General features: G+C 44.3%; 1 protein-coding gene across 1 annotated transcript; it reads left to right on the forward strand.

Annotated features, from left to right (window-relative positions):
• The first annotated feature begins 8131 nt into the window (after window positions 1-8131).
• DSTN (destrin, actin depolymerizing factor) lies at window positions 8132-11221 on the forward strand. Its single transcript, XM_008630354.2, has 3 exons — window positions 8132-8465; window positions 8706-8782; window positions 9867-11221. Exons 1-3 carry the CDS (start codon window positions 8206-8208, stop codon window positions 9974-9976), a joined length of 447 nt encoding a protein of 148 aa, XP_008628576.1. The 5' UTR covers window positions 8132-8205; the 3' UTR covers window positions 9977-11221.

Consider the following 11221-nt stretch of genomic DNA (forward strand, 5'->3'; position numbering starts at 1 on the left):
AGTTGCTGCAAGGGCTTGGGTTTTTTGTTTTTTTTTTTTTGTTTGTTTGTTTGTTTGTTTTGCTTCCCCGCACAGTGCTGGAAACATTTATCCAAGGTATAACGCTGGAAGCAAAGAAACAAAAAAAGTATTAAGCATCCGCACTGACTTGCTTGTGTTTCCTGGCTTTCAAAAAAAAGTGTCAGGGTTCTCTTTGCATAAATGGGGCAGAATAGACCAAACGCGTGTTCGACTTCATGGTGGCTCATTCTGTTTGCTTTGCCCATGCTCCAAGTTTGCATCCCCGTTTATCTCGGGGGACGGAGGTTGGCAAATTTGCCTCAATTATTAGTTCATGCAGTTTTAACTGCTGCCCTGTTTTTGCTTGAGTCATGCACAAGCACTTGTCCAGCAGCACACGCTTGTGTGTTTTGACACACTTGCCTGAGTTATTTACCTGTGTTAGAGGTGTTATATATTGGGGTCTTGCCTTGGTATTTACCAGTAGTTTACTGAACATGTGGTATATCCAGGAAATGAATTTTTGGTCCATAGGGCTGGCAGATGGGATGTACTACTAATGTCCCTGCTTTCTCTAACATCCAAGCTGGAGCATGTGGCTGGCCTGCAGCATGGAGCAGAGCTGATGGGAGTTGCAGATGATGCTGCTAAAAAGTCTGATGAGACTTGCAGCTCTCGTTCAAAAGAGGCTTGTCTCAACAAGCCAGCTACCACCTCTGCAGTATGCAAACCTAGTTAAGTGTGACTACTCAGCGTGTCAGGCTTCATCTTGCTTCGGAACCAGGGAATTCCCAAGTCAGTCAAAACTACTATTTCTCATTGTGATCTTGTTTTTGCAACAGAGTTTAGGTTGGCTTTTTTGAGATGCTGCAGATGAACTTGGTTTTGGGCAGAGTGAAGGCCTTCTGGCAAAGTACAGTGGTGCCAGCAGGAGGGCATCCTTTCGTATCAAAAGAGCTTGGATTTTCAGCTTTTGTGTCTTGCCACAATGTTCAGTTTCTTTGCTACTGGATTAAATGAGTCCAAGGTCTTTGGAGGACCGTGCAAATTATTTTTCTTGGTTGTTAGTCAGTGCTGTGCCCAGATCTGTGTAATTACAAGGTACATATGCCTCATATACAAGATAACAGCCTCGTGACAATTGGTGGTGTGGGTGTCTGGCATGCTCCTACTCGCCTTGTCAGAATCACTATCAAGAGGCTCCTGCTGGGTGCAAGGGCTGACCTAAGCAATCCCATGTGAGAGAGCCTGGATACAACCAGGACTCTCTTGTGAAGCTGTTCTCAGCCTCTTCCTCAACTGGTTGTTCAGCATTCACAGCAATCTCCTCAGAAGAGGAGGATCCCTCAGTAACAAGTATCAGGGATGCCCAGATCTGGCCTTCAGAGCCTGGTTTCGAGGGTGACATTTAAGCTTTAGGTTGCTGTAGGTGCCTGGAGGGCCACAAGTAAATTCTTATGGGCATTTAGGCTCATAATAGCTGATTTGTGTGCTGAATTTATTTCTGAGAAGCTTTGATTTTCTGCAAGAGTCCTGTTTCACACCAGCTTCCACCAGCATTACCTTAAAAACTTACATTTCAACACAGGAATGGGTGCTACTGAAAACTTCTGCCCTGCTACTACTGGCCACTGCAGTTCCTGTTTTTCAGCACTGTTGCTGGGATTGCCTTTTGTGGGTATTGCTTGTTCTGCCTACCTTGATAATTAAATCGGGAGTGAACTTCATGGTGGCTCAGAGAAGGAGATAATTTCCTCTTTGGCTGAAACCTGAGGAAATGACCTTCAGGAATTCGAAGGATAGCTTTTTCTTTTTTTTTTATTTTTTTTTATTTTTTTAGTAATTCCTTTCCTACTCATCTCTCCTTGTCTTGTTGATAACCTTTCTTCTTGTCAGGGGGCAAAAAAATAAAAGCTGAATAGAGTTTTGATTCCTCCCCCTACACCTTCCCTCTACCAAAAGAGACCAAATAATGCAAAATAAAAACTTGAGTCTAGTTGGCAAGGTCTGTCTACAAATGATATGCAGATGACTCTGTACTTCTTGCTGGTTTATGGTGTGCAAATAATGGCCTCTTACACAACAGCAGTAAAAAGCTGTTAGTTCTGTTTCCTGTCAGGCTTCAGATGCACAGGCTGTCCCCTGTAAATGGAGGTGTCTGTCCAGCTGTAGGTAAGCAGGAAGGAATGTGGGCCCTTCTGGACTCCTGAAGTCACTGGTGTTCCCACACTGTTGCTGGTCTCTGGGATGAAGTTAAAGTAGTCACTCCTTGCACTTCCTCCTTGCATTGCCACCTTTCCTGCTCAGTGAAGTGGGGATGATAATATCAGATGTGTTTTCTTGAGTGCGCAAATAACAGATTAAAAGCCGAGCAGTGTTTAATATCTTATGGTTTTGACCACCTACATTTTCAGTTGGCTTGTTGGCCTTAGGTGACACCTTTCCAGAGGCCTCATTTGGCAAAACTTCCTTTCAGCTGTGACTCTCCCTTTCTGCTAAGCGCTCCCACAACTGCCTTGGCTTAGTTTTCCCCTCAAGTTGCTGGTGTTGGCCCAGGACATTTCATTGTGTGGCAGTGCAAGGGACAGCTCTGTCCCTGAAGGGTGCTGTCCCAGACCAGTCGGGTGGAAATAGGTTTAATTGAAAAAGTATTTGTTACATGTACTATGACACATTAGTGAGTCAGAGGGAAGTGCCACATGGCTCCACAGGCAGCTCTGGCAGTGGCAGGGAATTTCAGAGGTAAATAGGAGGGAGGGTATGCCAGGGATGGGGAAACAGGGTTTGCTGAAGAAACTAAGAACCAAATACATGCCAATAATCTGACCAGCAAACCTGGGAGCAGTGTTCTCAAATCTGCCCTTGCAATTAAACGAGGTGTGCTTTAATAAATTCTTGGTGTCAGATTCTGGAAAAATTGATTATGTTTTTCCAAGAAGCAAAAGTTTCCACTTGAGTAGCTGTGGATAGTTCATCCTGGTGTGTACAATGTGTGTGTGGTTCCTAGACAAAACAAGTCAGGAACTGCATCTTGAAATGGCTCTGGAGATAATGCATGCGCAGGCACCACTATGGAGAGTTCTTGGGCTCTAATCACAGGAGGGAAAACCAACGCTCTAAAATTCTCAAGACTTAAACCCAAATTTAGTCCTTCAAACTTGTCTTGAGGCAAACTAAGTCATTAGCTTAAGGTCTTCTTAGATGTCTTACAGTTGAGGAAAGCAAAGGCTCTTCTTAGGTAAAATATTTTAAGTATTCAAGAGAAATGCTGAAGCTCACAGCACTTCCTAACAAAAGAGAAGTAAAATTTTGTTGTGTCAAAGTTGTGTTTTAGTGCAGGTTTGCTACAAATCCAGTTTATCAGGTGTCTGGCATGTCTCTCACTCCTGAAATGGCTTTCTGTATGTGGGGATTTTCTTGAGAAAGCTTTGGATTCTTCTTCAGTCTTCCCCAATTCAGATTAAATTTCAGTTTGGGTACTTGGCAATGGAGGCAAAATGTTGGGAGCTCTTAGTGGAGGCAGCTGGGTCTGGCTCCTGCAGGTGGAAGGCTGCTGGACAGAAGGCTCCCTCTTTGGGCTGCCCTGTGGAGGGCGGGCATCGTGCTCTCCCAAGACTTCTGCAGAGCTTTGCACTTCAGGCAAGAAGGAGGCTTTATGAACAAGAGCCGCTGTGTTCCTGCAGTGCCTGCTGACAAGGCAGTGAATGCAGTGCCCGCCTCAGGTGCCTGCGGCAGGCTGTGTGAGATCCAGTGGGGATATTGTCATGAGTGCCGCGGGATAATGTGTGAGGGGCTCAGCTCCCAGGGTGTGCTGTGTCTGCAGCAGTTGCATGGAGGTTCTGGGGGACAACTCAGTTTTGTTGATTCCTTCAGGGAAACTCACTCTGTCCCTTCTTTCCTGAATGTCTCCCTGAATGCACTGTCCTGGCATCATTTTCCCATCTGGGAGTTAGGTGGCTTGTCTGCTTGCTGCTTCCTTGTTGCAGTTAAAGGTCTGTGTCCTACAGTGAAATGTCACCAGCTGGCTGATGGTCAGGGATCCCACAAGTGCCTGCAGTATGTGCTGCTCACTGAACCAGCCCCCATGTGCCAGTCCAGAGCTGGATAACTGCTTCAATCCTGAAAAAGGAACAGGACCAGGCTGGCTGCTGAAGCTCTACAGTGTTCAAGGCACAATGCACAAAATTATAACCAATGTGCTGTATTGAGTCTTCTGAGCAGAGCCATATCTAGCCAAAGAGGGAAAATCCAGACTAACAAATGTTTTCTCTGTCATTACTGGGAGGGTGGAGGCTTCTCACCAGATCTTCTGGACAAGACAGCAGAGATTAGGTTAAAATGTTGCTTGAGGACGTGTATTTAGAGTCTGGCATTTCTCCTTGTTCCAGTGCTCTTAGCAGTCATCCTGTTGCTGTTCTACATAGAGTGGTTGCAACTACCTTACAACAAAAGCTGCCTGGGGTTTGAGTTTTTTTCATTTTTAAGTGTGTTTGTGAAGCCATTTGTGGCTGGTACAGGCCCGGGGTTGAAGAGGGAGCCCTGCAGTTATGGCAGTAGATCCTCTTTTCAGAGGGAATTGGTTTGTTGCACTGGCTCATTTCAACCCATACTGCAACACGGCTATAGGGTGTTCTCAGATGGAACAAATCTGCATTGTCCCTGGCAATACAATGGCTGCTAATGTCAGCCTGTGTGATGAATCCAGGGGTTGTACAGCAGCTGTGAAAAGGAGTAGCACCAGCTACTAACAGCCTTTTGCTTTGGAAAGCTAAAAAATCCAGTTCTCACCGTTTTCCCTTCAGCTTCTGGTCAGTCCCAGTTATCAGCTGCAGTTTAACAGTGAATTTTGAGTTTCCAGACTAAATACTTCCAACATTTTTGGAATCTGAACTGACTTGTCAGCAGTGCTCAGATTCTTTTTAAAGAAACAACTTGTCTCCTGACTTGGAGACATGTGTCTGGCTGTGTAGTAGCACAAGTAAATGCACTTGACTGCACAGTTTGCATCAACCTGCAGCTCTATTGCTGCTGCTTTTGGCTCTAAGCTGAGCATTAACCTCTGTTTTCGAAGTCAACATGACATGGTGCAGAGGAATTATTTGTTGTAGTGTTGGAGCAAAACTCGAGAATTGACAAAGGTAGAGGTAGGTGACGTGAACTGCTTTTCCATGATTAATAGCTTCATTTCTATGCCAGTTCAGGCTTTCTGTGCATTTTCTAAGAATCTCGAGGGGGTTTGTGACTAAAACCCGAGTCTTACCTCCCATTGTCAGCTACTGAGGTACCATTAGCTAGAAAATAAACCTCGGGGAGGAAAAGGGTTCTCTTGAATTCACTGTGGGTTTGTCCTTAGTGAATGAAAAAATAGCTGTAGTTGCTGCACTGTTTGCCTTATTAGGTTAACTTCGTATTACGTAGAGTCTTCCCAAAGAGGCTTTTGCCCACACCAGGCACAGGGACAGGAGGAGAAAGACCTTTATTCCTCATTATCTCTGTCACACTCCAACAAAGTTCAGTGTCTCTGCACGGAGGAGGTGACACAGGAATGAGTCACTTTGAGTCTGTGTTTGCACCGTTGCTCAAATTTATCCTGAAATAGGCTTTTTCAATGTACTTTCCTCACCTTATTGGTGATATGCAGAAGGATAGCTGCCTGCCACACAGCTGAGGCACAGTGACTGAATTGCTGTTCTCCTGTCCCAAAGTGCAAGCAATTCTGCATAGATTACCCCTTATAGACAGACCGTGCATTGTAATTCTTGAGGGAGGTCCCCTTGTATTTAGGTAAACCCTGAAAGAGCACTGTTCTCCACCCTAAAGAAAAGCTGGAAAGCTGTCTCAGATTCCTGATGTATGAGATTGCCCTGGTTTTCCACGACCAGCTCTTGGGAGCTCTAGAAAACTCCACAGTAATAGATTCTGCCAGCTGTGCCACCTCTCCTCACTGGGTTAGCAGTGTATGCCAGCCACTCAGAGTTACAGGAGGAGGGATGTTGGTAGAAAAAGGAGAATCTGGGTTCATATGAGGTCCTCTGTGGTAGGTACTGGTCAAAGCTTTAAAAAAACTCACACATTAAGTAGGTGTCCAGTCCATAACCATCTCTCAAGGGCAGCCTGACTACCAAGTAGTTCTGCACCTCTGTCCCCCTGGTTTTGCAGCTGAACTCTGCTGTTTCTTGAAGATGCAAAATTAATCCCTTGAGCTCACATTTTGGGGCTGAAGATAAGTTTAAAAAATTGAAGAACAACCTTTAGCCTTTTTCAGTTGTGTGTCTCACCTGGCTGTTGGTACTGCTGACTGTGCTCATAGCAGTGACGTGTGGTGGTTTACACAGAGGGAGAAAGGCAGTTTTCCTTCTGATAGATGAGTATGAGTAATGTCACTTGAATTTGGAAGTCAAAAAAATAGTGAGGGAGGAAGCAGGATTCTAAAGGAATCTCACTGTTTATACTATGTGTAGTATTTTGAACACATAGAGTACTGGATAGGCTTCAGTTTGGTCTTTGCTGCTCTGGCCATGATGTCCTTCCAGCAGTGCCTGCTGGCTTCCCACATTTGCCGTATTCACTCATGCACAGCTGCTTTTAATGTCTCCAGCTTGGTGCACTCGGAGAACAAAACTCAGATGTAAATGCTTCTACTTGCCACTTCTTTTTTTTTTTTTTTTTTTTTTTTTACACATTAAGTAGGTGTCCAGTCCATAACCATCTCTCAAGGGCAGCCTGACTACCAAGTAGTTCTGCACCTCTGTCCCCCTGGTTTTGCAGCTGAACTCTGCTGTTTCTTGAAGATGCAAAATTAATCCCTTGAGCTCACATTTTGGGGCTGAAGATAAGTTTAAAAAATTGAAGAACAACCTTTAGCCTTTTTCAGTTGTGTGTCTCACCTGGCTGTTGGTACTGCTGACTGTGCTCATAGCAGTGACGTGTGGTGGTTTACACAGAGGGAGAAAGGCAGTTTTCCTTCTGATAGATGAGTATGAGTAATGTCACTTGAATTTGGAAGTCAAAAAAATAGTGAGGGAGGAAGCAGGATTCTAAAGGAATCTCACTGTTTATACTATGTGTAGTATTTTGAACACATAGAGTACTGGATAGGCTTCAGTTTGGTCTTTGCTGCTCTGGCCATGATGTCCTTCCAGCAGTGCCTGCTGGCTTCCCACATTTGCCGTATTCACTCATGCACAGCTGCTTTTAATGTCTCCAGCTTGGTGCACTCGGAGAACAAAACTCAGATGTAAATGCTTCTACTTGCCACTTCTTTTTTTTTTTTTTTTTTTTTTTTTTTTCTTATTCCCAGAAAAGCATCAGACTGAAAATGCGTTTCAGCCTTTTGTCATTCTTGCTAGGTCTTGTCTTCTTTATTCTGTGCAGCTGCCTTTAACATCAGATTTATAATGCTGCATGTGCACCTCTTGCTCCAGCTTACACAGGGGAATATGATATCACTCACTACTATTTCCCAGCTGACTCCAAGAGGGTGAGGGGGAGAACGTTGAGCTTGTTTTAAAAACCGCTGGAGTAGGTTCTGAGAAGTAGAGACGTTATCTGTTAGGACTTGCAAGTTCTCTGTTTGAAATACTGAATTCAGAGCAACTTCCCAAAGTTGGTTTGTTCAGCTAAAAACTACTACTGCGCTCCCAGTATCCCACTACATCTCTTGATCTCTAAACTAAGTCTATGTGGAAAGTATGGAATTTGGCCAGTTTTTCCTCTGTTCCTAAAGCTGCTAGCAAGCATGCTGGAAATGGCTGGGAAACTTTGAACAGAAGACCCTTGTGGGCTTGTCCAGCCAGCCTGAAACAGGGAAGAGAGCTGCTGTAATGCCAAAGGATCTGCCACAACTGAATCTCAGAGAATAAGGGGTTGGCATGCCTGTAAAACTCCCCCAAAACAGTGTTCTGGTGTAAGTAGGATTGTGCCTTCTTTGGAACGGTTTTTGGTTTGGCAGTTGGTTGTGGACAGCAGTGAGACTCCGGATTCTTTCCTTGGCTTTGGAAAAGAGGGTCTGCAGCCTTTTCTGACGAGACTCTCATGCCACGAGTGACTATTGCAAGAAGCTATTGTCTTCTAGGCTTGAATTTAAGGCAGTGCCATAATGTAGCTGGGAAGATTTGGGGTGGAAGGCCTTGAAGGTGTTTGCTGTGGTCTTTGCAGGCCTCCGGAGTACAAGTGGCCGATGAGGTGTGCCGTATCTTTTACGACATGAAAGTGCGGAAGTGCTCCACGCCGGAGGAAATCAAGAAGAGGAAGAAGGCTGTCATCTTCTGCCTCAGTCCAGACAAAAAGTGCATTATTGTGGAGGAAGGCAAAGAGATTCTGGTGGGAGATGTCGGAGTGACAGTCACCGACCCTTTCAAGCACTTTGTGCAGATGCTTCCCGAGAAGGATTGCCGCTATGCCTTGTATGATGCAAGCTTTGAGACCAAGGAATCCAAAAAAGAAGAGCTGATGTTTTTCTTGTGGTAAGCCACCTTTCCAAGTCTCACATTCCTAACGTGCAGTCCAGGCACTGTGGGTGAGGTCTGTGAGTGTTTGTATTGTCCAGGCTGTGAAAATGGCAGGCTTACAGTGAGCTGGGCAGCCTGATGCCTGTACTGTGAGCCATGAGATGTTCCACTTGTCCATGGTGGGTAGGATACTGCTTTTGTCTGGGCTGGATAATCAGTGTCACTAATTTCACTCTCTATGGTGTCTCCCACTAGGGCACCAGAACAAGCACCTCTCAAAAGTAAGATGATCTACGCAAGTTCCAAGGATGCAATCAAAAAGAAGTTTCAAGGTACGTAATAGAACTAATGCTCCTAACTCTGCTGTGTCCCTGGAGTACACAGCAAGACTTAGTTTAGGTTTTGGGGGTTGTTTTGTTGTTGATTTTTTGAGATACTAGTGAGAGGTGAAGTGTCATGTCACAGAGCTAAAATGAGCTCTGGCTCAAATTTACATTATCTGACAAAATTTCAGAGGCACTAGAACAGTGCTCAGGACAAGAGCAGGTTTTGCAGTGTGTGATGTACCATATGGAGCAGCATGTCTGCACCATACAGACTAGAAACCATGAGATTCATAACACAAAGCTGGATTTGGTGCTGTGACAGAGCACTTTGATCCCAGTGTCTGTTAAAATGCACAGTCTCATAAACTTACTGTGCTATAGTAAGTCAGTCTGGCTTATAGCCAGGTAGCATTCTTCAGCTCCTCAGGCTGCACTGGGCCAAAATCTTGCACTGTGCAAGACTGACAGGATCATTGTGCAGCAGTGCCAGCCTTCACAGGATGGCTTGCCCAGGGATTGGAACTGCCCTGGGAGACTGCTGTGTGCTGCACATATGGAAGTTGAGAAAAAGAAATCCTGAAGAAATTTAGCTTTTCACCATATAAGACAGGCATGGGTTGGGCTTCCCATCCTTAAAAAGGAAGAGAAAGCACTGTTGGTTGCTTAGCCCAGCTCTCAGTCTCTGCCTCTCAGGTTCTCAGCGTGATGCTTTCAGCCACCTCTGCAGAGCCAGCGGGAGTTGAGTGAGCCTTCTCCATGTGCTTGCCTGGAGCTCCCTCCCCTGCTGTATCCAGGGCAGCACAAGAAATGAGGGATTTGCTCTAAGAGCCTGCCATGAAAGGCCAACAGTCTGAGCACTGAGCTAGTGACAGATTTCTCCCTACATGTCCCTACAGTGACATTTGGTGTGCAGCCAGATGTCTCCTGGGACATGTCAGGGAAAAACTGTCAAATTCCCTAAGCTAAGGCAGGACTTGTCTGCTTGAGTGACTGGATTGCTGCTTCTAATACTACTACCAGGTATGTTTCTTTGATTGCTTACCAGCATGCTGAAATACTGCATTATTGAGTGTTTTGCCTCTTTTTTTAGGCATAAAGCATGAATGCCAAGCAAATGGGCCAGAGGACCTGAACCGAGCTTGCATTGCTGAGAAGCTAGGAGGCTCCCTAGTCGTAGCTTTTGAAGGAAGTCCCGTGTAGATGTCATTCAGTGCCACAACTCTACAAGCATTCCATGTTTTAATAGATCAGTTATATAAAGCAAACATTCTAGGCAAGGGTTTCACTAACAGTAGGGAAGCTGTCTTGTAGAATAAAGTAGATTTTGGAGATGTAGCTCGTATGTACAAATGACCCTAAATAAATGAAATTAAGGATTTATCTTGGTGTATTAATATTTGCATTGGTTGTCCAGCCCAGTTCTGTCCCCAGTGGATTAACACTAAAGGTCTCCAAAAATTTGAGCAGTGTATCATGATAGGTGGAGAGGTGAGAATGATCTGGTTCCTGTTCTTGCTTTTCTAAACAGTAACAAGCAAAATTCAAAAACTTTTCCCCTGTAACCATTTAAGATAAAACTTAAAACCTGTGGTTAATCTTCAGCTAAAGCAACCTGTTAGCACGGAAAATGGGTTAAATTCTTAGTGCTTGCAGTTGCAGAGCTGTACCAAAAAAGCCTAATTATGAAGCTAGACATAAAACAGACACGCTTTTACTGGAGAAGTAGTCCTAATCCACTTCCTTGTAAACTCACGGTGCAGTAATAATATTTAAAGGTTCACTTGTTCTGTAGGTTCAATTTTCTTGTTATGAAGTGTCTTGAGGTCTCTTTCCTCCTGAGTGATTCTATAGAAATTGCTTTTTCTGTTGACATAGTTTAATTTAGAACTACCTTTCTCTAATAATACACTTGCTAGTGGATCAGATGCTTCTGAGGCTTTTATAAATGCAGGTTCTTGTATCTGAGCTCTCTGGTTATGGGTAGTACAATGAAAAGGAACCACAACTTAAAAAATTGTATTTTCAGCCCCAGTTTTTGGTCACTTGGTCCATTTGTCCATAATTACTATTGATTTAACTTAGTAGAACCAATCAGCCTGACTAATATGGCTTGATCTGGGCTTTTTGTCTGTTAGCTTCTTTAATTCTGTAGAAATGCATGGAAATATCACCTACTAGAAAGTTTGACCTGAAATGCCTTTTGTATGGGGGGTAGAGAACATTCCTGTGCCAGCTACAGAGATCTTAAAAGCTTCCATGTTTCATCAGTGGTTGATTAAAGCTGTTTCCTTTGTGTAATGTGTACATGGGAGTTGCATAGAGTTTTCTTGTATGTCTGTAGAGAAAAAGAAAAAAAAAACCAAAACCCTTAGCCTCCAGTGCATTACTGTGATATGTTCTGTGCGTGCCAAATTTGAACAGCCTAAATAAATGGGCTTTCCCTCC

The sequence above is a fragment of the Corvus brachyrhynchos genome, unplaced genomic scaffold (genome assembly GCF_000691975.1).
Source record: "Corvus brachyrhynchos isolate BGI_N302 unplaced genomic scaffold, ASM69197v1 scaffold101, whole genome shotgun sequence".
NCBI classification, from domain to species: Eukaryota; Metazoa; Chordata; class Aves; order Passeriformes; family Corvidae; genus Corvus; species Corvus brachyrhynchos.

Bases quoted from the DNA above. Each gene is read 5' to 3' on its own strand.
- DSTN (XM_008630354.2), top strand. From the start codon at position 8,206: ATGAAAGTGCGGAAGTGCTCCACGCCGGAGGAAATCAAGAAGAGGAAG. The intron at 8,466-8,705 runs GTAAGCCACCTT...GTCTCCCACTAG, and splicing joins GAGCTGATGTTTTTCTTGTG to GGCACCAGAACAAGCACCTC. The intron at 8,783-9,866 runs GTACGTAATAGA...CTCTTTTTTTAG, and splicing joins AATCAAAAAGAAGTTTCAAG to GCATAAAGCATGAATGCCAA.